This window comes from Drosophila suzukii, chromosome 3 (genome assembly GCF_043229965.1).
Source record: "Drosophila suzukii chromosome 3, CBGP_Dsuzu_IsoJpt1.0, whole genome shotgun sequence".
Classification (NCBI taxonomy): Eukaryota; Metazoa; Arthropoda; class Insecta; order Diptera; family Drosophilidae; genus Drosophila; species Drosophila suzukii.
This window is the reverse complement of record NC_092082.1, coordinates 17,732,882-17,760,728: the sequence shown is the minus strand read 5'-3', so window position 1 is coordinate 17,760,728 and position 27,847 is coordinate 17,732,882. Positions and strand designations below refer to the sequence as shown.

Genomic DNA, 27,847 nt, shown 5'->3' with positions numbered 1-27,847 from the left:
TTGAGAAGAAAATAAAATATATTCATTTTCTTTTCAAATCCGTATGTCTTATAAGTCAAAAAAAAATAAATTCTAGCAATTCGTGCTCTCCAAAAGGAATCTTTGATATTTGTTATACGGGTTATATAATAGTTTTCATTTACAACAGAACCCACACCCAAAAAATTCTCAAAACACTCTTCTATACAGGTATTTTATTTAAGTTTTTTTCTTACAGATCGAAGTGATAAAAAGGCTTATTATTTGGTTAAAACAAAAACATCTTTTGATTTTAAAATGCTAATTAATTTTGACTATCATATTGACTAGAATTTCCAATGCTCCAAAGCACAAAATGAAGATCACAAAATTTCGTAATTCCAATTGTCTAATTCAAAGTTATTGCCAAATGAAGTTGTATAAATAACTCAATAGTTCCATATAATTTAGTGGTTTACATAGCCATGTGCGAATAAATACTTAAATTACAGTGAACCTTAGCTACGATATATACATTGTAACGAGAGATTAAACAGATTAGCCTTATAAGAGCTTTGAGACTAGATAAGAGCTTGCTCTACATTTTTTTCGATTTTTAGGTATACATTTTATTGAGACGAGCTTAAGGCTTAGCTTTAAAAACAGATTTACTCCAGGTGGTCTACATTTCTTATGGTGCTGATATATAATATTTACCCGTATTTTACAAGATCGTAAACTAAGCTAAACATATACCGCCTTTCTTGTGCTGACTTTATGTACAATAATATTTTTGGGTTATACAGACACTTCCCTTGACTTTGTCTCTTTTCTTCGGAGAAGCTTAGATCGAACATCATCCTGGTTTAGATTGAGTTCCGATTTGGGTACTTTCTTGAGGTTTACAGCCTCGTAATCGCTGCCACTCTCATCGGCAAACTGGATGTCATCGAGAGATAGGAACTCCTGCAGATCCCCTGAAGATTTTTCCACGGCCGTTTCCTTTTCCACATAAGAGCCACTCATGGAATCGTTTGGTTCCAGTTCCGTTTCCAATTTCTGATGCACTGCAGGAATTTCAATTGGGGTTTTCGAATTCCTTCCCGATCGCTGTTCATGATCGAGGGAACCTGCGCTTAATGACAAACTGGATTGCATCTGCTGTTTGGACTGACGTCGCTGCTTTCTGGACATAAAGGGAGTGGGTTGCTTGGGCAGGGACTTAGCTCCCTTTTCCGCTCCATCGCAGGGTGAAGTGGCCTTTGAGGGTCGCCCACTGTCCGGAGGTGATCGCTCCTCTGAACTGGGTGTATTATCAGCCGTAGTGGACTTGCTGGACTCCGTGTTGCTTGCCGGACTCAAATAGTGCCCGTACTTGGGCATCCGAATTTCCTCGTACAGCGGCTCCCGCTCATCTCTCTCCGGATTCGGTTCTGGCTCCGGCGTTTTGTCGTCCTCTTCCCGTTCTGCCACCTCTTCGAAGGGCGGTATCCAGATAAGGTAGGCCGGGTCCATTCCAAGATAGGAGCCAGGTGCCGATCCCGCATTGATCACATTGTAATCGTAGTAATCGAGCTCAAGTTCCTCCTGGTTACCGAGCGAAAATTCTGAACCTGGTCGGGCCAGCAGTTTTCTACGATTTTGCTTCTCCTTGGACTCCTTGGGATTACTGGTGGTCCTGATAGTGGCCGTGCTCACCACGCTGGCAGCTGGAGAGTAGCAGCCCTGTAAAATTAAAATGTATTTAGTTTTCAGTTTGTCAGAGTCTAAGAGTTCATAAGTATTTTGATTTAACTTCTTAACATGTTTAACTAATAAAAACTCAGAGTAACCTCTTAACTCACATTCGTCAGGGAAGTGCTGACACTACGGGATCCCAGGCGACCCAATCTGAAGGATTCGGTCACTGAGTGCAGGGAACTGGCATCCTGCAGGCTCTCATCCAATCTGGAGGACAGCAACTTGAGGGTCACCGCATCGTAGCGATCGGAGTACTTGCTCAGCCGCTTGCTGTTCATCGGTGGACTGTTGCACAGGGAGCTCATGCCCGAGGATATGATGGATTCCGAGTCCCTGGCACTGTCCTTACAGCTCGGCGCCTCCAATCGGTCATCGCTGGGCGAGTCCTTGGAGCCATCTGTCCTGCTGTGAACCGCGGCCAGCTCGGCTTCAGCGGAGGAGGGCGAACCGATTACACTTCCAGTGTCCAGAGATCGCGCTGGCGAGGATCGCTCGTTGCGCAAAGTGACCATGGATGCCGAGCTTCCCAACTCCTTGACTTCAGCGCTGCAAGGGATAGAAAATAATATAATTGAATTTAAAAAGTGAAATTTTAAACTTCCTTTCAGGGATATTTAGTTTTTAATTTAGTAATTTGAACGGCGATCACAAAAAGTAATACTAATACATACTAATTTAAATAGAATTGGATGAAAAATAATCACATAAGTATATTTTATATATTTTATTTGTATTGCAAATACAAAATGAAAATTCAGGACTCACCACTTGGAAAGCATTCCTTGTGAATCCGACTCCTTGAACTCCGTCTCATTTGTGAGATTTTCGGCGTCCACACTCTCGCGAAGAATGGAGTGGCGCAGATGGTGCTTAGGTCGCATCTTCACCATGTAGATGACCTCCGAGAGCAGGGTGGTTGTGGACATGGCTCGTGAGGGAGGTCCTTGCAGGGAACTCAGAGAAGCCCTAGGAGTATGGAGCCGGGATCCTTCGTCCTGTCGCCGAGCAACTGCCAAGTGGTACTTTCGATATCGCACCACATATTGGGCACCTAAGGAAAACCAATTATTAATCTCTAGAAGTGAGTAATAGTTCCTAAAAACCCACCTAAAAGGGCGCTAATTATAATGATGATGCTGGCAAAGATCATGGCACTTAGATGCACCAGGGTAAATCGAAGTCTGGACATAGGTTTGTGGGTTACAGATCGAGTTTTGCCTGCCAAACGGGTGGCGGCCACAAGTGTGGTACTACTGTTGCTGCTCCTGGATGCTGTTGTTACAATGCATTGATTATTTATTAAATTTCAAATGTTCTTCGTTTACTCACCCAACAGCTGCTGCACACTGGCCATGAATCCTCCGGTGCAGGCTGCATTTCCCTCCTGAGTTGCAGTGGATGCATTTACCGCCTGGCCATCGCCGGCGGAGAATTCCACCAGGAGTTGGCCACCACTCGACTCGATGGCCACCGGAACGCCAACTCCCTTGAGGATCAATCCACCGCCATTGAGTTCCACCAGCAAAGTGGAGGAAAGTGACGGACCATCGCGCACCTTTATGTACTGGGAGGCACAGGGCAAACGGAGGAAACTCAGTGCCAGCGAAATGCTCTCCTCGCCATCCACCTGCGAAGAAAGGAATTTCGGAGTTTGTGAACATACGGGAAAGTGTTTGGGGCTTCCTCTATTCCGGGTCTAACGGAAGCTGTCGAAGTGGGTCAGGCATTCATCACCATTTACCCTCCTCCCCATCAGCACTTTTCCCCTCAACCCAAAGAACGTGCCAATTGGCAGGTCTAATCATTCCAATTGTATCGAACAAAATGGGGGTGAGCAAAAGTGTGTATGAGCCGTAAAGTCGGTGATACACATTCTAGTGATACCCAATACGAAGAAAAATAATATTAAATTTCAGGTTAACTTAATGGTTAAAAATTAAATTGTAATATTCTCAATATTATTTTTCTGTGAACTTCTTCTAAACTATTCTATTTTATTCATCTACCAAATTTTACAATATTATTATTTTTAATAATCCTTTTTCCTTAATAATAATTTGAAATTCTAATTTTTCTGCTTATTTTTCATCCCTTCTTCAAAAACTGCATTACATACATACATTTTTCATATCCCATCTTTCCGCCTGTTTTGAACATATGATTTTTCAAGCACTACCTTGAATTAAGGTACCCTTTCATCCATAAGTACCGGGTACATAGAGTTCAGCTCACCCCAATGGACCTCTTACGCATTGATAGTTTCGGGACTGGCCAAAACGCCTACCAAGTGGGGCATTTATTATGCATGAATTGAGTTCAACCCCCATGGCCAGTGATGACCAGCTTCGACCCCTAGTACCCCATGGCATGGAACATTAAGTGGGGCTCCTTTGTCATTTGGGGGCAGCCTCCGAAGCGTAGCGGAATTTTATTCATGGACTTGGACTTCTGAGGGTTTGGCATTGTTCGTTTTTATAGTTATGGCGGCAGACAACTTGAAAGCTTTCAAAACTTGACCAAATGCCAAAGGGCTTAACTTTGCTTAACTTTCGCTATTTTCTAGTGTGAGCTTATTTTTTTAGTTAAGCGATGGGGGGTTGTTGGTTAATGGTTCGTACCTGTATTAGCCAAAAGGAACGGCCAGGACAGCTTTGTGTGGCTCCCGCAATGATCCTTTTGGGTTTCGAGGAGCCCAGATGTACAATGCAGCCGCAACGACATCCCGGTCCAATTTCCTGGCTAACCTCGGTGCTATTTTCTTTGGTTATCACCGTACCCGATGTCTCGTAAATGCAGTCCCACGTATCGGCGATGCTCTTGCCACACTTCTGGGTCTCAACTGATGGGCCCTGTAAATAAATATAGCATAAACATAAAGTTATCACATTTAAAAACTTAATTTTGTATGCCTATCTTTGAGAGCTCATATTATAATCTTAGTAATTATTGAAAAAGAAACACTTATACCGAGTGTTATTTATGTTAACTATTTGTATTACATTAAGTTTAGATGTCTTGAATACTCTACTAAATTTTCAAATTTATCGGAATAGTACTTTAAAAAATATAGGCTTTTCTGGAATCCGATATAAAACCAGAAAAATAGATGTATTGAACAAAACTGCTTCCAAAATCAGATATCAAGAGTCTAAAGATTCTTCTCCAACCAACTCTGCAGAACCATAAATCATATGAAACTTTATGAGGTACAGAAAAGTATTGTGTTTGCAGATATTTATTAAAGTCTCAACAAAATTACAACGAACTTTAAACAGGACTGCTAGTAGATGAACTGCACGTCGAAGTCCTCCTCCTCGCCTTCCTCCTCGGCCTCGTCCTCTTGGGTGATGCCCGTCAATTTGGAAGTGGCCGTAAGTGTGTCCAAGGTTCCCATGCTGGGCACAGTTTTGATAGCCTTCGAGGACGCGGAAGCTGCAAGTGGTGCGGTTCCAGGTGGGGCCACGGATCCCTCGCTGCTCGGCTTCTTCACCGACATGGAACTGGTTGATCCCTCTGGCTCCTCCAGCGGTTCCTCCTCCACCTCGATGAGATCGTCCTCACGCGAAGATGAAACGTACAAAGTGGTTCCGAATTCCACATCGATGATAGTGTTCTCGTCCCCGCGCAGCGAGGTGATCAACCGATCCTGCATCTTTTGCTTCTGCAGATCCTCTGGAATGGTGCGATCCGGCTCCTGATCGATGACCTCGCTGCGGAACGCATCGAAGGGCGTGGCCTTGGGGCGGGAGGGCATAAAGCCCATTTTACCGGGTGCGTATAGGGATGAAGTAGCACTTCCGATGGAGGCAATCGATGGAGTCCTCGGCAACTGCTCGGAATGGGAGCTCACAATGTTCAGGAGCTGGGAGAGCAGGTCGCTGCGCTTCAGCTTGCAAACCGAGATGGCCTCCTCCCGGACTTCCTTTATCACCGTGGCATCATCCACATTAGCCTCGGTCAATCTCTCGGGGAAGGTCTTGGCCGCCTGCTCCGCGACAATGGCATCCCGCACCGTGCACTTGATCTCCTGGATGACTCCTCGCAGTCGGGTGATCTCGGTCTCATGCTGGGCATGAACCACCTCCAGGTTCCGATTCTCCAGCTCCACAATCTCCATTCGTTTGGCCAGGTTTCGAAGTTTTGCAGCAGCATCCTTCTGCTTGACATTCTCGCACTTCTCCGCCTGGATATGGGATTCATAGGCCTTGCGGTAGCGCAAAACCTCCACATATTTTTCCTTCAGTTTCTCATAGTTCCGGGTTAGACCTTCGATAATCTTGATCTTGTTCACGGAGTTGCGGACCAACTCGTTCTTGATCTGATCGAGGGCGCTGTACTGCTCCTCCATCTCCTTGTGCTTGGACTTCTGGTTGGTATAGGCCTGCTGGAGTTTTATCTGGGACATGACCAGCAGATCGATCTCTTTTTGCAGGGCGATATTCTCGCGGATCAGGCGACGGGTGTAGCCAGCATTGCGAATCTCACTGGAGCGAGTGAAATCCTCGGAGACTTGGAGTAGCTTCTGTTCCACCTCCTTCTTTAGGGCATCCTTTTCCACCACTGCCCGCTGTTCCATATTGTAGAGCGCCTCCTTGTGATCCTTCTCCCTCTCATTGAGATCCGCCTCTTGGTCATCGAACTTAGCCAGAAGGACATCCCTTTGGATGCGGAACTCGTCCAGGGAATTCAGCTTGCCATTGAGCAGCTTTATCTCAGAGGTCAATTGGTCATGCATGGCCTTGTACTTGGCCTCCAGATCCCCGATCTTCTCCTGCGCCAAGCGGTTCTCCACATCGCGCACCTTGGTGATCTCCACCAGACGCTCCTCCAGTTCGGTGATCGAATTGTTCCTTTCCGCTAAGGTGCGTTCCAAGTGGGCAGCCACATCTACTCCATCGGATTCGACCTCTTTCAGTTTCTCCGTTAGCGTTATGTTGGACTCATCGACGCTGGTTAAGTGGGATCGCAGGCGGGCCAACTTCTGATTGAGGTCCGTGATGGTCAGCTCATAGAAGGTCCTGTCCACCTGGGTTACCTTGTTCACATCTTTCTTCTCCTTCTTCACCTTTGGAGGCATCTTGTGGGTTTCTTTTCGTTATCCAACTTGACTGTCTAACAATTTTGGCGTGTATTTGGGATTTTTGAAAAATATGTCAAAGACATCGTTTGTGAGTCGGAATTTTAACATCCATCTTACTTTGTCTAAATAAAATAAGCTGTGTTATAACAACTAGTTGAACAACCGTTGTCAAGGCGATAAAAGCTTTTAAAAGCTTAACCCATAACCTTCATAGTTAAAGTAGTCCACCCAGAAAGTAATATTTTTTCTAGAAAGAAATGTCTAGAAACTAAACCCATCATATGAAGAATTCCCCATTTGTAAAATATCTTTAAAGAGAGTATATGAATATGAATTATTATTTTTGTAATATTTGGTTTTCATCCAGATATCACTGTCGCATATTTTCACAAGTCCACCTGAATGTTTTAAAACAGCGTATTTTTTAGTTTACCTAACTGGACTAGTATTCGGGTTAAAAAAACATGGTTCTAAATTGAACATTTAAAATACCAGACTTTAGTCAATTTTAAAATTTTAAATAATGTTAAATTAAATTTCATCCATAACACCACTAAAATTTAATTTGAGAACAAAAGCCTCTTTATTTGATGATGCTTTTCCCCGTGTTTTTGTGTCTAAATGACAAAAATACTAAATATTTTAGGCTTAAACATGTTTCAAGAGCCACTAGAAAGCCACTAATTTGAGTTTGTGGCGCTGTTGTGGTCACAAAAGGTTATTCCGTGTTTTCTAAAAGCAAATAGTGCCTGCCGCGCCGGAGCTTTGTTTGATTAATAGCCCGTGGGGCAATATTTGTATACACACATGGGCAGCAACGCCTCCGAGCAATTCCTTTGGGCGCAAATGCAAATTGTTATGAAAAGCCCGGTGCGTGGAAGTGGAGGAGGTGCCCCAACCTCCCCCCCCCCCCCCCTCATTGGACACACCCACTCAATTGTAGTCGCCCCACGGCGAAGCCATTGTTCCAGCATCCGAGGCACAACTCCCGTGTAAGAACTACTTGCAATAAGTGTGCAGAACATTTAAAAACTTTGCCTGTAATTGTTCCAAACAAGTTGGCAAAGTACGGGCAAATGTGCCCCTATCGCTGGATGATGATGCCGGAAGTTTTTGGATAATGAAATGCGCGGATGAGGATGGTTATGGTATGGGTACTGGAACTGCTGCCGTTACTGGAGGAGTTCACTGTTCCACTCGGCTCAACAAAAGAAACAAGATAAAGCGAAGCGCAGTAGGCCGACAATTGTCGGAAGCGTCGTAAATTCCCCACGCAATCTGGAGCAAGTGTCGCAGTGTGGAAACACGCTCGGAGACAACATAACATACCACCCACTCCTCCAGTGCCCAACAAACAAAAACACTGAAATAGTTCCACTTGGCCCCGGAGGAGTACACTGAAAGAAATTGTGTCTAGAGAGAGTAGATTCTATCTTCGAAATACAACTTTAAGCTATAACTATTATCAAACTAATCAGCTGGAAACAGAAAAACAATCATGTTAATATTGAAATATTCTATTTATACTCGACAATGATATGGAATAGTACAGAATAATTTAACTCTATTGGTAATAGGTACAATATGTTTAACCATCAATTGATGTTTTTATAATGGTTGAGACCTTAAGGGTTTCTGAAACTTAGTTCTTTTTTCGATGCAACTAAATATATCAAATAGGGTTCATAGGTATTAAACTGATAACATTTTGATGACAATGGGTTTTAAAAACTTCTTCAGTGTAAGAAAGTCGAAAGAAATGTGAACTAAACTGGAAGCAATCTCTAGGGTAACAAAGTCCCCAGAGTCGGGCGAAGTTGGCCTGTCTTCAGTTTTAGTTCAGCACTTATTGAAATCGTCTTAGATGTGCTTGAGTATTAATCATTTCTCAGAGCACTCAATCAAACTTTGACTATTAACGTTGTCAAATCAGGTGGAGGCAGAGGTCGTTCAGAGGTTAATCTACCGAGTTGTTTCTTGGGGTTACAGGGGTTACTGGGGTTACTTACCTCGCAGAATTTGGCGCCATATCGCGGAGGTGGTGAATCGCAAAATCGGTAGCGATTGCGAGTTCCCCCCAGACAGTTCGTAGAGCAGGGCGTCCACTCGCTCCAAGGTCCCCAGCCACCGGTATCGGAATCTGTGGAGAGAGGGCTGTCATAAGCTAATCCCTTTCATAATAAATAAAGTAAGTTTAAATTATATATGTGTACAGGTAATAAAGTGAAGTGTTAACTGCTTTATGGTATTGAATCCCTTTTAATCCCTCAGAGTGCGCATAAATATGAGAGTTTATTGAAAACTTTGTAAAGGTAGTTGGGACAGTTTGAATTTATAAAAATTGATAACTGGGCTCTAAATGCCGTTGCTTATATAAAAAATGTTTTAATGCTTGAAATGGCATTTAAATCACCTAATAAAAAATGTATATTTTAATGTTACCTTAATTGAGTTACAAAATCTTTTAAAAATATACATTGATCTAACATTTTTGATAAGTATTATCTAATTTAAATTAAAATTTTTTTTTTAATATCTTTTTAAAAATATGATTGTATTGAAAGTCAGGTCGTCCTAATAAAAATAGAAAAAATGTAATTATAGATCGTTAAGAAAATTTGTGCGTGCGCTATAAGCTATATATTAATTGTTTTTATGGTGGGTGTTGCATCTCTTTGAAATTTTCAGTGTGGCGAATGGGCAGGCGAAATAAAATGTTAAGAACTATTTGTATTCCATTTAATTGGGATTTCCCCCTTAATGATGTTAAGTACGGTCTTAATGCACTTTCGACCGGTTGCACTCACCGCTCACGGGCAGCGTGGGCACGCAGTCCATCCGGACATCGGCCACGGCCCCGGAAATTGCCTGGCTGACGTAGACGAAGCAGTACTCCACGTATTTCTCGGAGAATAGGTCGCAGGCGAAGTACAGTGAGTGCTGGCTCTTAACCACCCGCTGCTCGGCGACATAATGGAGCGATGTCGGTGGCTTCAGGGAGGCGACATCGGCTCGCAGCTTGGCATACAGACGCACCCGGTCGCCCTGCTCCAAAATGCATCCCGGATACTCGTAGAGGACACCGATTCCCGTGTGCGGATCGCAGGGGAAAATGCTGCGGGCATACACGTTGAACACAAACTCATCGCTCCAATCGACGCTGAGGAGCCTCCGGGTGGTGGGCACATTCTGGGCCGGAATCATGGGTCTCAGCTGCACGGCATAATTGCCGGCCAGTCCAAACAATTCGCAGCCCAAGCGCAGGCTCTTGTTTTTCGGGAATCCCCTTATTTGCTCAGCAAAAAGGACACTGGAACGGGTTATGTTCCGGCTGCAACTGCGCTCCTTGCCGCAATATATCAGTTCTAGCCAAAATTCCGGTAACGGGAGACTGCCCGACTGATTGCAGTTTACCTCGGGAAATCGTAGCGTCACCTCGACTGGATTTTTAGGATAGGTCCTCAGGCGCACCGGACTCACGATCATCTCGGCACTGGGCCATCGCACGTCGAGGGTCTGGAGCAATCGCTCATCCTGTGCCGGCACCAAGGTGGTGGTCACCTCGCTCAGGTTCACCGACTTCAGATTGCTGACCACCTGCATCTCGTAGCGGCCGCCAATCAAGAAGGTCTGACATGGCACAGTCACCTGGGTGACATTAAACCGTGGATCCGGAAAGAGCGGTATGTTCTGCACCACCTCCTTGCGTTTTCGATGGGTCACCACCTGGCTGCTGCTATTGGTTGCATCCGGGGTTAGAGTCAAACCCTTTTCCACCGGTGACTCCACTTCATCAATGATTTTGCTAATGACTAAAGTGCTCATTATGGTGTTGTTCCTGGTCCTCAAGTCCCGCCCGTCAGTGCTCAAGTGCTCCACGCTGGATGGGCTGTCCCTGTGCTCCCCGTCCTCCTCCACCTGCGAGGACATCTCGTTACCATTGAACTGGATCTGCACATGCAGGTCCCCGCTGAGGGCGGTGAATGTGCTGGGGGACATCAGGCGACCCTTTCGCACCGCCAGCACGTGACCTTTTGTCGAATCCAAAGGAGGCACCACATGAAAATGGGGAAGGAAGAGAAAAGCGCAGAGATAAGAATTATAAATCCTTGTAATTTATTTCGTGTCGCTGCCTTCTGTTGGCCCCATTCAAGAGCCTCTGCCATTGTTTACTCCAACCGGGTCGTGTAAATTGAGTCGCATCCAACTGCTGCCACCCCGGCTACAAATTATGCAAGCAAAACAAAAACAAAGGGGGGCAATTTCGATTCGGAGCCACAAAGCTTAATTACTCTTTTTTTTATGGCTTCAGATATCATCAAACTTTCCTATTTTTTGGGTATAAAAAAATAGGCCCCTCTTTCTTTTTGGCCTACTTTTTAAAATATGTCCAATCTTATTTTAACATGTATCATATAAAGATTTTTAGAACAATTAAAATTTGACTGAAAAATGTTATAAATTAATTTCCTCTGGTTTTCTAAACAGTAAATTCTTATATTCTTCTTATATTCTTTATAGGTACTATTGATTTTAGGTAAAAATGTTTTTCCATTTGTTGAAACTATCGAAAGGGTACTAAAAACGGATGACTTTCATTTCTTAATTTCAAAATAGCAAATGGTGGCAAAATAAGTAAACTGTATGTAAGTTATGCAGTTGCATCTGTATAATGTTTAATGAAACAACACAAGTATGATAACGTCTAGCTGGCCATTGCAAAATGGCTACTGTCCAAATATTGCGTATACGCATGTTAATCTACAAATGTGTTTATTTATTCAGGTCGAATGTGTCAAATGCAGTCGGATGTTCTGCTGTAAATGAGTTTCACTCACTTGTCCCACTTAATAAGAGCAACATTATGGATGATATAATAATTTTCCACTTGACTACTGATTTTAGTCCCGATGTCAGCATGCCGATTGTCTTCTTTCGCCTCCGATTCGCAGCCATTTCCTTTGAGTTTTTCCGCATTTCCTTCGTTTTTGTACTGGTTTTCCTTTTCGTTTTCGTTTTTGTCGCCTTTGCCGATTCAATCAGAGGTGTCTGTCTTAGGAATCTCCTTCTGCCACTCAGTGGGAGGATAAGGACACTGAAGGTTCCACGTCGGTGGCACACATTCTGCAATTGCGATTGCGATGGCATGGGCTGATGGCACCTACTATCCCTATCCCTCATGGAAGGAGTGTCATTTGTTTAGCTCTCATCGCCAGAGGAAAAAGTTGCTGTGACGTTGGCCTTTCGGTGGATGGAAAAGCAGAAGTCTATCTGCCAGGCATATTCTGAAAAAGGAGGAAAAAGTTGACGTTTCAGAAAGATACACAAATCAAATTAAAGACAAATTGAGGTCTACTTTTATGAATTGACTAACGAAATTATTATAATGACCGCATTTTTTCATTCCTTAATTTTGACTTCATAATAAAGCTTGGGGCATTGATGAACAGCATTATTTAAAGAGTTGTTTAAGGAGAAATATGAAAAAGGCCGACTTTTTTAGGGCGTTTTAATATTATTCATAAAACTAGCATTTTGATATTATCACGCTTTTGATCTTTAATAAAGCGGTTATGTTAAGAATAGCCAAATTCTTGTATTTTTAAATAGCAGTTGTTTAATTTCAATGAATTACCATTGCTACGATTGGCCTTTATCTTGACCTGACCGCACTGAAAAGGAATTTTAAAAGCATATAATCGTTTTCAGTTCAAATCAAATGTCGTTTCGACAAAAAGCTTAAAATTAAAGTCCCAACAACAAAGGGTGTCAATGGCCCCTATCAAAGCATAAAACACCCCCATCCTCTAATCCCAAAAAAAACCCCATACACATGACCTGTTCTATGCCTGTATGTACTTCGAAAAGGGAAGAAAAAGAAAACACAATCAACCCTCATAAATTCTTAAACCAATTACAAGTCGTGCACGAAACATTTTTATGGCGATTATTTCCACAATTCAATGCAATTTCATCGAAAGTTATGGTCCAGGACAAAGGAATAAAACAAACATAAAAGAGAAAGAGTCAAGATTCGAAGTGACTAGACAATACCTACGGAAATTGTGACTCGACTAGATTTTTTAACAATAGAGCAATTCTAATAATATGGGTATAATAACAAAAGTTTTAGTCTCACATCTATGTGTGTCCTAACGTTTATACAAAAAATTCTTCTTAAATTAAAGTAGTTTCCGTTAAAGTAAAATGCACAACAAAATGTATTATATTTTAAGACTTTACCTTAAATAAAGTAATAAAATCTACCTCAATATAAGTCGAAAATTTAAAGGCGGACTTTATGGTTCCAGTCCCAACCCTCCAGTGTAATTAAATAATCAGCCACAAATAAAATATTAACAACTTTTTGAACCCGACCCAGAGGCGGCGATACATCACCAGCTGGCCGACGAAGGGGGGTCAGTAATTTGCTGACTGACATGCACATCTAATTCCCGTAGTTTTTCGATTCATCAACAGAAGTTCCGAAGGTGGTAGAGGTTGGGCTAGTGCCGGATATTTGGTGGACAGGAAGGGAATCCACTGGATAGGATGTACCCACCCCCACAGTCATTAGCGAAATCTGTCGCGTCACTGGGATACGAACCGACCGAACCCCCCTTGTCGTCACCTTAATTGCGGACACGCACGGATCGGGCCGATGGCCAGATGCTATATGTAAGCTATATGGCACATTGTACGCCCTTTGCGCTAATGAGTTGGGCCTGCCAATTGCTGCACACACGTGCGTCCGCTGGCATTAAACCGCTTTTGAAAGGTTCCAATTCCAACAACAGTTGGTTGTCAGAACGCCTTTTACAGCCACAATCACCAGCATTTACAGGCGATTTGATATGAGAGTGTTCTGCCTCCTCTTAGGACGATTTGAAACCGTTGATTGTAAATGGAAAATCAATGTATCATTTCCTCTTTCTATGTTGAACTGACGGAGATTGAACTTACAGAGCTTAGAAAACCATTATATTCGTGACAAAAACATTGTATTGGAAAAAAATTAGGATTTTAATTCCCAAACTAATTTTAGAGTAATATTTTATAATCTTATTCTCACTTAAAAAGGCTGACTTTATTTAAAATACCATTTGATATAATATAACAAAAAGAATACTTTATAAAAAATACAATTCATAACTTTTTTTTTTTTAATTATAACAAGTTTCTTCATAAAAAATCGAAGCAAAACCTTTTTAATCGTTTTCCTTTCACTGTCCCACAATGTGCTATATATCTATTTATTTTACTATAACAAATACAATTTATCAATTTGTTTTCCCCAAAAATGCACTGAATTGAAAACGAGAACTAGACGCGTACGAGCTTGGAAAATAATCCCGGCACATCAGTTGTCCTCCAGCAGAATGTGCAAATAGCCCGACTTACGGACAAATCCCATGGTCATCCGGCGCACTGGGAAAGTGTGGGAAATGTAGTGGAAACAAAGCAGAGGGCCAAAAACAGAAACAGACATTTTCACCAAATTGAAAGCGGAGAGGCCACAGAGTCGTATTCTATTTTCCATTTTTTCCCCCAATTTTCCATTTTGTATTGCCAAAGCTGGCTGAAGTTTCGTGTTCAATAGTGCAGGCCCATCAACATGATTATCGGTGTCGCTGTGGGCGATCGGAGGTCAGGGGGCAATGCGTTTGAGCCCGGGGAGGATTGGATTGCAAAACTATTAACTGCACTGTGTGGTCCTTTGAGGCGGCCGTTATCCTGCCAACCAGTCACCACCCGGCGGAGAGCGCTAATTCGCTATAGATACACTCGAACAAGTTAATTCACACAAGGTATATGATATGAAATTATATGATATGATATGATATGCTATGATATCTTTTGTAAGAGCCCTTTAAAAACGATAGGTACTTAAAAGCAAAAGATTTATTGAAGATTTAACCAAATTTCTGAATATAATGTGTAATAATATAACAATAATATATAATAATAGATTTTATGTTTATAACATCGAATAATTTGTTATTATATATATTTATATACACCCTTTGCAATAAAAATAAAATTTACTTATAATATGTTCAGTATAAGTATTTTATTATGATTGGTCATCTTAATAAGGACACCTATAGAGCATTTCTTGCTGTGTATTACTGACCAGCCTAGTATTACGAAATAGTCACAGCGCGGAAAATCAAAGCGATGGCGGCCCGAGAATTATGGTGCACGGCTGTCCGGGAAAATCGAAATGGGAGAACTGAGAACTGAAACGGGAACGGGTTCGGGGAAGTCCCGTGCTTAGGACTCTATCCTCTAGATAGGCAAAATGTCAATGCCCCGGCTGCGCGGATGGAGTGTGACCACCGGCTTTTCCACCCTGGCCCCGTTATCGCTCCATGGGAGTGCTGTTATTCATTATACTTTGTGGGCGAGGAAAATTCTGCTTTGGCTCGCTCAACATTTCGGGGTGACTCCGGCATACTCCTTAATGCCCACACAAAACACACGTTTGCGAGGGGAACTTTAAACTGCGCAAAAATTCAGCCACAAAGAAAAAATGCACAGTTTGAATATCCAAACATTTACATGCTCTGTTTACTCTTAATCAATGGCCAAGGATGGCAACGAGCTGAGTCTGCACTTAAAAGTCCATTTCGCCGCCCGCATTCGGCCCTCACTTTCATACCCCAGTACCACCTGGTATATATAAAAAGACCCGCTTTTTCCCCACAAATGCGGTGTGCAATTGGGTTAAAAACTAAAAATAAACCCCAACGGTCAGCAGGTAAAAACATGTACTCCCCCGTATGTAATTACCTGAAACGGACCTCATTCGCATTCAAAGAGCAGAGCGACCATTTGCTCATTTGGACAAATAATAAAGATAAGTAAATAAGGAAATTGCGGAAGTCAACTGAACAATGCCAGAGTAAAGAGGTGGTACACCCCATGTCCAACAGGAGTGGAACAAACGAGGGAATAATATGATTTTATATCTCTTTTCTGGTGAGTAAGGCAGCAAAAAATCAACAACTTTTTGTAAAAGCTAAGAGAAACTGACGTAGTTAGTAAATGAGAAAATTATCTAAGCAAAATCTGTCCTTTAGCTTCAATAAAATTGCTTTCTGTGAAGCCTTTAAAAAGGTAAATAGAGGAAAATGAGGAATTTACTCAGCATCTTCCTAAGGTAAATTGTATTATAAGAAGGGAAGCTAATTTGTGCGAGCTTAATTTTAGTACCAGAAATACTAGAATTTGATTTACTTGGGTATATGATAAACAAAAAAACAATTTAAAGCGGTCTTCCTATTATTTTTACATTAGTTTTCCGTTGGCAGCTACATGATATTACTGTCCCATTTTTATAAAATTTAAGTCGTAATTCTGAAATATGAAACAATATTAAATCCCAGAGAAGGCTGTGGGTGGTGGTAAAATACCCAGACTATGGAATATTTACTGAAAACAGAAAACAACCGCTTAAATGCCCGACACCCCAAACTGTGGGTACAAAAATAACTGTGCTATAGCTGCGAGGGCTTCAGAAGGTTTAAAACACAACAATTTGAAGAGGGGATGGGGCAGACGTTGTGCTTGACACCAAAACCACAAAGAACTATAATGACTGCGACATCAGCCACAGAGTCGTTCAAGTAAGTCCAGCAGCTGGTAGACCACCCTTTTAACCCGAGACAAAACCAAGAAAAAATACAAAGTAATTATTTTCGAGAGTCATAAAAACAATGAAAAATGCTATTTTAAAAACAAATCGATTATGGAAAATTTACAAATTAATCATACATATTGAATTCAATTTTAAGCGACTGGGAATTTCCTTATAAAGTCTTTTATTTTATGGGGAAAGCACTTTAATTGAAAAACTGGTTTGAATAAAACACAAAACAATTAACTTGTAGGACAATCCAGCTGCATTTTTATAAACTTCACTTAGTTAAATTAAAAGTAATGGTCTTAAGTTAAAAATAACGTTCAATTTCGCTCTCTCATACTTCATGTTTTTTAAACATAAATTTGATTCCAAATCATATTAATATAAATTGCGTGTAGTAGTTCTCGTGCTCGAAACGAGGGACAAACATAGTAAATATTTAAGGAATTGGCTATCCCCTGACATGGGAATGCAGTGGCAATTTAACCCATCAAAGTGGAGAGGTCTGAAAACCTGGCGAGGCGAAAATTACTCCAGACTGCATCCTTATCGCGTGGCATTTTCCACAAGAATAACCCAACACATCTCGCGTGCCCGGTGCAATTGACATTGACGTTGGCGCCGAGCAGTGGGTGCAAAATGAAGGTAAAATGTGGTGGAACCATCTTCCCCACAGAAGCACCACAAAACTTGCAACTCTTTCATCAGAAGTTAGGGATCCTCGACAAGCCGCAGGGTAAATAATATGTATATTACTTCTAGAATAAAGAGGAAAAAAGCTTGTCCCCACAACTCTCCATTTGCACCTTCATGACGAATGGAACACCACGGAAAACTGGGCAGTTAGTGGGTAGAGGATGCCTGGCCCTACAATACACTGAGAGATTAAGGCCAATTTTATAATTGATTTATTATAAGCTAAAGTTTTCTTGACTTTGATTCCTTAAATAATTGGTTCCCAAAGATTAAGAAGGTATAAATATTTATTTTTATGTCCGAATTTCCCTTTAAATGGTTGAATTTAGTTTTAGAAAATATAATTTTTTTTATCTGGGATAGTTGAGATTAGTTTTTTCTCAGTGCTTGGAAATGAAAGAGCAGCAGCGGGCCGTGCATGAACACGGAGCCACTTCCACTCCAGAGGGCGCCCGGGGCCAATGGCGGGATTGCATGCAGGTGGACATTAAAGGGCGTTCTGCATCCTTCGCCGCTCACCATCCTCCCGTAATCCTCGTTCTTCGTCAGCCGAGGCAACACTGAAAGTGCTACTTAATAATTGAAGACCCAGTCTTGGCACCACCACAAAACCTGTCGGACCCGGGGACTGACTTCATTTTAATAAACGTCTACGACGTCTGCACAGGAAACTTAGTGACTAGACCGCAATCTAAGACAGATACAGCAAAGCACACTGAGCGAAATATTTCTTTCGAGACTGCAGATACAAAGATACATTTATAACTGCTAATAAATATAACGTATATAACCGACATTTTGGTTGACATACTTCAAAATAAATAATATAGATTTGGCTATTTTATAAAAAATAAGAGTAAAACGGAAGAATTTTCCCAAAAAACTAAGGGTACGTTAAGAGGTAAGGAGTATTGTATATGTAAGAGCTATATTGTTAGGATGAATATTAAATATATTTCCTACTCAACTAATTTTTGTAATTTATTTCCTTCTTTTTTTATATCCATATCCTAGCGCGTTATTCACAGAAAAACTATCACAACTTTATAAAGTTTTATTTTTGCCTAAATTATTGTCCCAGTGTTTAGTAAGAATCCAAAGATGCAGGGTCCTCGAGAGTGGGTGTGCCGAGTTCGTTTTGCGTGCGCCACTAAATGTGCACTTAAATCAGTCAGCCACATTGTCGGTGTCCGCCTCCTGTTGTCTGCACTCCGAGTAGCTTTCTCCGCCTTTCTCCTGGAACGCCCCCGGGTGTCTGGTGAGTCCGGAGTCCTGAGTCCTGGGTCTTGTGGCTGTCGCCTTTGTTCGAGCCATAAAGTTGGCTCCCAACACATCTCATCGCCTTGGATCCGCATCCGTGAAGGCGGAGATGCACACATCTGAATGCTGAATACCAAGATGGGGCTTATTAATTACCGCTTTGAAGCCAAATGAAGCCTTGTCAATGTGCACAGAATACCAGCTGAAATTTCAATAACCCAATAGTGAACGTACTCCTCGGAAGCTGATTATTAAATTTTAGAATCACCAATCGTTTGACAAGATGTGCAGTTTATTAGTTGTTTGAATTTCTAATAACCATTACTGAATAATTTTCTCCTCAACATCAATATTATTTAATAAACCTAAAGTCAAAGTGGTTCAGGAAATTACTTTATGTTTTTATAGGAAGAAATAATCACACAAGTTGTTACCAACACATTCAAGAAAAATAAAAAAAAGTCAAGTCGCCCCATGTTTTCAAAGCCTAAAGAAAGCAAACATTTTTGCAAATTGAAATTGTTTCATATTCACATAGATAAGAAAACCACACACCCCACATAATCATGAATAATGCTCATCTAATGTCTTTATATCGGGGAAAATGAATTGCAAGCAATTTTGCAATTTTGACCCAGATTTATAATTTTCCATTTCGACCCCTCACGTCCGAATAGATCGGATAAACATATCGGCGAATCAGCACAATGAAAAGCGAAAGGGCGGATTATTAGGGTAGCGAAATTGAGAACTTTCTTTGCTGATTTTTGATTGCCGAAACTCAGGACTCTGGAAGATTGAAGCTGAAGTTGGGACCCCTTGCTTTATCTCGGGGCGTACCGAAAAAAAGTATTCATATTTGCATAACTCTCCCGTTGAGTTTTGTGGAGCGATGTCGCCATACATCCTGCTCCTTTTACCCCCCAAAATCCTCTTGTGCATACTCCGCAGTATCCTTTTTTGCTGCGCACTTGCCAAAGTGTTTGTGTGCGGGTGGGTGCGTGTGTATTTGTGGTCGTTGACGCTGAAACAGCTGGAAGTTGATTTGTCAGTTTTTATGGCAGCCTTTCAGGCGCCAGAGCCAGCGAAGGAAATCCATTAATCGAAGGCAAAGTCGACGGTCCAAAGGAGTTTATCAAAGAAAATCGAGTAAAACGAATAAAACGAAGTCAGCTGAACGACAAACTCTTTGGATAACAATATGTTTTGCCCCACTTCTGCAAATGCTTCTGCATTTCTAGTTGGTACTCAAAAACAAAACGCAAGTCAGCTTAGATTAATTGCAGTACTCAAGAAAAACCCAGAAAAATGTTTCCGTCCTTAAAGTTTTTCGCTGATTTTGGAACTATGGTTTGAACTTAGAGAAGAAATTAAAAAATTATATTGATGAACTAAAAATGAATAACATTTTGCAACTTACTCTCAAGTAAAAAATTGTTTACAACGTTAAAGTTGATTAAATTGCTTGTTGACATTATATATATAAATTTAAAATCAAACACAAATAACTTAAGTAAAATCACATTCCTAAGCTGTGTTAATTTATCTGTTGGTACTTTTGAAAAAATTCATTTTCTTAAGGATATAAAAAACCAACATTTACATAAAAATATCATTACATTTTTTTTTGTTTTAATTGATTGAATAAGTAAATTTTAATTGATTAAAGCTCGCAAAAAAAAAGGTTAATTACATTTCAATAGCTATTATATTAATCCACCACAAATCATCACAATCAAATGTCTATAATTACAAGTAAATTTCATTTTGTTGTGCCCAGCAAGGGAAAGATATAAAAACATTTTCGTAATTTGTATCCCGTTTCCAATTATATCTGTGGTGATAGCTCGGGAATGCAGTAGAGTTCATAATTAAAAAGTTGAACAGAATTGCTTAAACATACTTTAATTGGGCCCCATATTGCGTGCCTGAAATGAGTTTTTCGGGAAAGTAATTTACTGCATTTTTGTGGCTTTTCCACAGGCTCAACAAATATACAACCATTTCATATTGCCAAAAGGGATGTCATTATAGACTCAGTTATTTGGGATAAAGTGATACATAAAAGTCGAATGGGATAGAATAACACTTTTGCAGAGCGTGAAATACATATTTTACGCGATTTTTGGCTGTTTAGCTACAACTAGTTGCTCATTAAAATGTAACCAACATATACAGGACCAAATTAAGGACGAAAAAATATACTTCAGTCCTAATTCGCATATCTGCAAACTCATAAATTCATTCCCGCATCTACTCGCTAACCATTAAGCGGATTTTGAAAATTAATTTCCGATAAAGGCTTTGACTGGAATGAATAATGCCGAGCCATTGAAATTTTAAGCGGCATTATTTGCGCATTCGCTTTCGCATGATTTGTTGTTGTTGATTCAGTGGTTCAGTTTCACGGCCCTTGGTTGTGGTATGTTCGGCATGATTAATGGAATGTGCACCCAAGACCACCCCCAATCCCCCGGGCCAACACACCCCGCCCCCAAAAGTCCATTACGATAATGAGCACCGGCCAAAACAAGCCTTATTTCGAGGATGCAGCCTAAATTTGAGTAATACACTTGGAGATCCAGAAAAATGGAGATGTCCAAAAATATTCATGGTCTCAAAATCACTATAAGTATTTCTAGTCTGGGAAGGAATCACAAAATAATACCAGAACCCTGATATCAAGTGTCATAAACATCATTGCCTACTTTTTGGGGACAGAAGCCGTATAAAATATCTATTGCGTAGTACTCGTAATATTTGGTGCAGTGTTACCTACTGCTGACGTCAGAAGGCTAGGAAGACCTTTTAAGATTTTAATTTCAGGGAAGTAACTCGGTAATATATGTAGATACCTCTTAAAACAACTTCCGTGAAACTCAAATGTTTTTGAAACAATTTTCTTAAAATGCTTGCCTTTAAAATCTGTATTAAATACCTTTGTGTATTAACGATCTATAAAACGTTTTAAGTGTAACAAGCATATTGCAAAATATTCAGCATTTCTGCAGGCACGTTGAAAAGTAATCAGCCGAAAGCAGGTCATTTAGTTTATTTTACGAGTTTCTATATCAGCTGGATTACGCGGCACTGACCAAGTGATGAGCTCCCCTTACGAATTTTCCAGTTCCCAGCTGCCAGCCGGCCATCCATAATTGTGCCAAGTGTCCGGCGGTGGATCTAATTTAAATAAAAATTGTTCTCATTATATTCAGCATCACGTGCCTCCTAGGCATCAGATGTGATGGAGTCGAAAATATGGCGTCTCACCACCTTCGCATGCCCACATAATACCACCCAACCCCAGGCACCCATCCAATCTTTCTGCCCCCTCAACAAAATTATTTTGGTGGAGGCTTATGACACGCCATATACAACTTCTCCATCCGGATCCTGAAAGCGAAGGCGTAATGAGAACAGAGAAACCAGCATCAGGAGTGTTGAAAATTTAGTTAGCTAAATCTGGCTATTTAATATTTTTTTAAAATTATTATCACTCCGAAAAACAAGAAACTTTAAAAAAAACCTTAGCCAAAAACTACTTTTTCAATTTATTTTTTAAATTTGGTTTGAAAAAGAAGAACAAAAATTAAATTTTTTACAAGCAATATGTATTTAACTCTTTATTAAGAAATTCTTTTTTTAGTATTGAAAAATTTTTTTATAAAAATTTGTATTTAACAACACTTGATTTAGCTATTTCCGCCTCATCTACCATTTGTCAACACTGAATTCTGGTAGGAGTGAATGTGGGTGTTGGTGGTTGGGGCACCTCGTTGACTTCGATTTATGTTTGCTGCGGGCCGACAGCCCCCGAAAGTAAATTAAATTTGCGTTTTTTTTATTAGGACGTATTTTATTTAATCGTACAGTCTTGTTTTCCTTAGCACGTGGAATGTGGAAGGGGAGAGTTCCCCAGTTGGCTCTTCCAAAACGACGAGTGTTATTTGTACCTGTTCCCTGATTATTCGCCTTGTTCAAAGACACACACAATCACAAGAGCGTAGATTTTGAGTTTTCTTGTTGGCACACACCGGAAATGGGAAATTATTCCGTTTCCGTCGCGACAGACGAATACCATTGTCGCATAAATTACAAATTAAACCTTAAGATTGGGTAGGGCGAATGTAATTGCGTATGTGCGCTTTTTCAAGCGTTTAGCAGAAAATTAAAATCCTAGAAGACAGGTATTTTATTGCCATAAATTGTGTTTCTTAAGAGTACCATTAGGTATTGCTCAAAATTGTTATTACTTCTTGCGTTCTGTGGGTTCTCTTTTGAATACTTGTAATCTGCTGTTAATAAAGATGATAATCTAAGTAGATACAGCCAAAAACAAAGGTAAGCTGTCAAAATAACAAAGAATAGGTTTAATATTCAAGAAACAATATTATAACAATTGAATAACCTAATTTGTGCAGTTTGCTGAGTGATTTCAAATACCTTTTAATAATTGTTAAGCGATAATTATCGCACTCGCTCTTTAAGAGCTCTTTAAATTGCGTATACGACCGGGCTGGCAATGTGGAGCAGACGAGTGCGCCAAGTGCGTTGGCAGGAAGTGCAAGAAGTGGCCACAATTGCATTTAGCCGAACTAAAAACATTTACGACTGGCAAACACTGCGTGACAGAATGAGCGGAAAAGGTTCCGCCGGCGTTGCAGACAAGTCGCTCCAGATGGCACATAACAGACACTTAAATGGCAAAAGTTAAAATTACAATTAAACGCAAAGTGAGAGACCGAGAAGCCGTTCAAAGAGTTTCTGGCACACAGGGAAAAAACAGAACCCCAGAAGGTATAATTTATAATAGTTAAAAAGTATTTGCATAAACACACAAGTATACAATCTTACTTTAAACAATAAAATAATAAAAAAGAACTTTGCAAACTTACAGATGATCTTTAATGTAACTATTGCTATAGTATGTTTATCGATTCTTTAACACTATAATATTTTCCTAATATATTATCTATGATATATGACTATATACAGTTAGCATATGTATTTTAAACCCATTTAAAATGAGTTAAAAAAATTGAAATAATAATTATAGCTTAATTTGTATTTATAAAAATATTCATTTATCAACCATTTAATTTTTTATTAATCCATCAAATCGATATTGTTATTTTGCTGTCTGTAGATGGATCCCTGGATGGCATTCAGCATGGTCATCGGATATCCTTTCGCAGCAGAAACTGCAGAAAAAGGCCAGCATGGCCCTGACAAATGCAAACAACTCGACGAAGTGAAGCCCCACGGAGCTGGGTAAATTGTTGGCTTAACAAATTGCTAATCCACTTTCGCCGGGGTTGGGGATTGGAATTGAACGAGGGAATGCATTTGAATGCTTCTCGAATCCTCAAAGTTGTGGGCAATCAGAGAGACGCTTTGGACCCCATTCGAGACTGTAGCCCCGGAAAAAGCCCCACTTCTCAAACTTTTTATGTTTACATCAAAGGGAGCATTTATCTGATATGATTAAGTTTTGCAGTTCCATAACACCGAAATGCATAATAAGAGAATCTCAAAAGTTGGTAATCTAATCAAGTTGCATTTACTTTAAGTTTTGGGTCAAAGGTGTGGTGTTGCTCCGGATTTGTTTGTGATTTAATTTCGTATGCCAACGTACGGAGATGGAAATATTTAAATTAAACTTTACTGGGAGTATGTGCCAGCTTTCAACTCACTCAAAGGTCATTTCACTTGGCTTTCAAGAAAATTAGTTTTAAATTAATTAAAAGATTTTCCCCATAACTGTGCGCTGTGTGGCTCTTGATGGCGTTGGAAAAGTGAGGCCAGGCGGAGAAAGAATGGTAAAACTTGCATAATCGTCCCAACCGCACCGCCCACTTTTCCAAGCGGCTGGGTGACCTCCCGAGAACTCCCGCCCCCGAGAACTCAGCTCACTTTTTAATAGTTCGCAAACCACGAAAGGCTATGTGAGTTTAAACACTGTTACAAATACTTTTCCGGAGGCGGAATGTGTACGCAACTGGAATTACGCAGCAGGCGCAATCCGGAAAACTTCCTCGCCGTTCTTTTCTTTTCCACTTTTATGTAGTCCTTAAGTATTTATTTGAATTTCAACTTTGTGGTGGCAAAGCAATCATTTCAGCAAAATTAAGCATTTTAAAGTATGCATGTACAGTTGGATTAAGGATAGCAGTAAGTAAATTCATCTTAAAACCGATTAAAGTAAACTAATTTCTTTGTATTAAAGAAATGTGCCCCTTTTTTCTAGCGGCAATTTAAAAATGTAAAAAAGTATCCAACCGGAAATTGCGAAGTATACAAATATTATAAATCCATTTGCAGTTAATCAACAAATCTTCTTAAGTAACTGGAGACAACTCTGGGTCGTCAAATTACTAAATAAATATTTTTGCAAGCATTTGTATGTTTGCATGTTGGCGTTGCGAAAGGAAATTAACCCGTGAGAAAGGAGCTGGGTATATGGGGTCGTAGAACCGCCATCAGCTGTTTATGCTTTCATCCCCAATTTTCACAGTTCGCTGTCGAAAAAAGTTAGCTTAACTCCACAAAACACTGGCTGACTTTACCTTTTAAAGTGTTTCCTTACAAAGTGAAGTTTAGTTATCATTTATTAGAAAAGTTCGTAAAATGTGGTTACCTGTTGTGAATACATTTTTGTCATAATAAGTGGTTAGTTAAAACTTTTAATGGGTGGATGAATTTTTTTAAATTTTGGAAATAATAAGAAAGGCTTGCGATGGTCTGGCAATATATAACAAAACCTAGTTGTCATATAAGATGGTTACAATATTTCTACCAACTCCAATATGAATGTTGATAGGGAAAAACATATGGGGAAATCCCTACCGATAAAAACAGTCCGCATGGGGTTGTTTTCACCGGTTCTCGCTTGTTGCGGTGGGATGGTATAGGTATAGGTATAGGTATAGGATGGTATGGATATGGATGCCAACCCCCGAGGAACTCCGGCACACTCCGGCTGCGCTCTCCAATCGCTACCTGGCCCCTGATTAATTTAGTCTGGGTCTCTCACTTTGTTCTGTTTTCTTTTCTGCCAGGTACCCACAGGGTATACCATGACATGTGTTCCTCTACAGTGTGGGCGATTGTGGGTGGTTACTCGGGTGTCCAGGGGGTGGTGGTGCATTTCTAAGCGAGTCAAATTGTATGCAACAAAGACCTGTGACATCAGATGTCCATGGTGTATGTGCATGGATGTAATTAGAAAAACATCGGTGTACATGGGCTTGTGTGTTAGCCACCAGGAAGTTCGAAAATATAAGAAGAGTAATTGGTAAAACCAACTGCAAGTCATAGTCCATTTGTTGCCAAATTCGATGCAAGCAGTATGGAGTTAACTCTTGAAGTTTAAGCTTGGCTTCTTCGGTAAATATGGTAACAAAAATATAACAGCATGTTTTAGCAAACTGATAACGAAATTATTCTTAACTTTTTTTATACATTTAACAATAGACCTCTCAACTTGGTTATCAAAAGAACATTGTACTGGTAGTACAACCACTTGTTTTTTTTAAATCTGTTTAGCTTTCAATGCAATTATGGTTAAATCAAATCTAATGACAGGCCTAGACGGAAACCATTCTAACTGTCAAAGGATACTAGGGAAATTAAAGAAATCAGACGGATTTCCATTGTCGGCTCTTCCGCCCTCAGTCTGCCTTGCAATTGACCACTTTTGTGCTCGACAAAAGGAGAGACAGGCAAACAAAGGGGAAAAGCTCCACAAAGGAAATTCAATTTAATGGATTTTAAATGTTGAGGTTACTCGACCCTTCAAGTGAATCCTGTGAATTCCTATAATACACCAACAGATTAACAAATAAAATATAAATATCTGTTCACGTTACTTTCCAAAAAAGTTCTTTGAAGAATTAAATCCCTAAAATATTTAATAATAAAAGTTCAGTTCAGTTAAAAACTAAAAGGTTTTTCTTTTTAAGCAATTTAAGTAAAATTGAAATGCAGTACAGAAAATGCAGTACAGAAAAGGATGAGTAATATCAATCCACCAATAACGCACAAGAAGCCTTTGTTTAAATATTTACAAATGTATGAGATGAAAGAATGAGAAGATTGGTAAATGTGCTTTATGTTTCCTCTGTCAATAATTAGAAACCTCTTAGGAAAACATTAAAATAGTTCCGTAAACGTATTGATTAATGGCTATTTCCTTACATATCGATCTCCCAACGATATTACCCCCGACTCCCTTTACATATTCACAAATGTATGAGCTGTTCACACGCAACTCACATGAAAGATAAATCAATTTTGACAATTAGATTTATGTTCAAAATTAAGATTTATGATTGAAAATAGATATTATGTGGTTCCGCTGTCTTGCATAAAATGCAGCAGAGTTCCTTGTTGATTTTAGTTTTCCTTGGAATTGATTATCCCATACCTGTCGGCGGCAGTTTGGAAAAAACACCCCGAATCGCCTGCAATTTTTGAAACACCACCAAAAACGAGAGCCAAAACCAAACAGTCAGACAATCATATAAAAAGGTTCTTATAACTGCAATGAGATCACTTCACTTACCAAACAGTCTGATGATACATATACATATGTAGTTCACTATAGTGCGATGCTTTTGATGAGTTCACTTAGCACTTAAGTATCTCTACAGAAACTTTTGGCTTAATCCGGCTAGCTCTTGAGTTTGGTACGAAAATCGAAGCCAGACAAAGGCCGAAACACTCGTTATGGCCATTTGGAGGACCTTTGCTCACTAAGGTTCGGTAAATTCAATTTTGACAATTTTCAAGTGGCACTCGACTGCGGCACAATCCACGAGATACAATTGCATCCGGATAGGAGCGGTTTCCGTGTGAAGTATCTACGAAAAGCGGCAAAAAACTGAGAGGCCAAGCGGACCGGACTTTCACCCACGAACAGCGACGGCAGCAAACTGACTGCCACGCGACTTTGAGCCACCGGCCAGAGCCAAAATAAAGCCACGAGCGCACTGCCGAGCACGAGGCGCCAGGACACAAACAGCACTCAGCACTCCAAAGGAGTCCTCGTGGATGTAGCGAGAGGCGCACGCCATCGCTGGTGTGAGGACTGCGCAGAGAGAGAGGAACAGAGAGCTCAGGCGAAGGATGCACGGTGGTTGTTTTCCCGCCCGACGAGGGGGTGGCTCGAGTAGTTGGGTGGTTGGGTGGTGCCGAGCACATCCAGCTCGACATGTCATGTTGTGACGCCGTCTGCTGCGAGTTTCACTACAGCCAGCCGGTGAAAGGGGGTGGAAAGGCTGTTGCCGGCCAGCTTAACTCTCGGTCATCTATAAAATTCGAAGCAAATTAATTCCGAATCTGCATGCCTTAATCTGTGTGCTACCTAGATTTTTATTGGATTTTATTTGTGAATTACTAGATAAATAACTGACAGTTTCCCAAATAAAAGCATAGTATTTAGCAAATGTTGTACGCCTAAAGGTGCT

The 27,847-nt window shown here is 40.5% G+C and overlaps 2 protein-coding genes across 3 annotated transcripts; both read right to left on the bottom strand.

The window, feature by feature from the left end:
• Positions 1 to 177: 177 nt before the first annotated feature.
• gogo (golden goal) lies at positions 178 to 27,333 on the bottom strand. 2 transcript variants are annotated; one of them, XM_065864238.2, is made up of 10 exons: positions 26,944 to 27,333; positions 11,617 to 12,063; positions 9,586 to 10,809; positions 8,788 to 8,918; positions 4,317 to 4,547; positions 3,028 to 3,325; positions 2,806 to 2,970; positions 2,464 to 2,749; positions 1,803 to 2,244; positions 178 to 1,683 (listed from the first exon to the last, which is right to left on the bottom strand). In XM_065864238.2, exons 2-10 carry the CDS (start codon positions 11,957 to 11,959, stop codon positions 757 to 759), a joined length of 4,047 nt encoding a protein of 1,348 aa, XP_065720310.2. In that variant the 5' UTR covers positions 11,960 to 12,063; positions 26,944 to 27,333; the 3' UTR covers positions 178 to 756. The 2 variants fall into 2 exon arrangements, with proteins under 2 accessions (XP_065720310.2, XP_070852459.1); XM_070996358.1 differs by lacking the exon at positions 26,944 to 27,333 and having other exon boundaries at positions 11,617 to 12,105.
• Positions 4,916 to 6,903, bottom strand: LOC108014593 (cilia- and flagella-associated protein 157). Its single transcript, XM_017080756.4, has one exon. The coding sequence runs from the start codon at positions 6,773 to 6,775 to the stop codon at positions 4,979 to 4,981; it is 1,797 nt and encodes a 598-aa protein (XP_016936245.3). The 5' UTR covers positions 6,776 to 6,903; the 3' UTR covers positions 4,916 to 4,978.
• Positions 27,334 to 27,847: the final 514 nt, after the last annotated feature.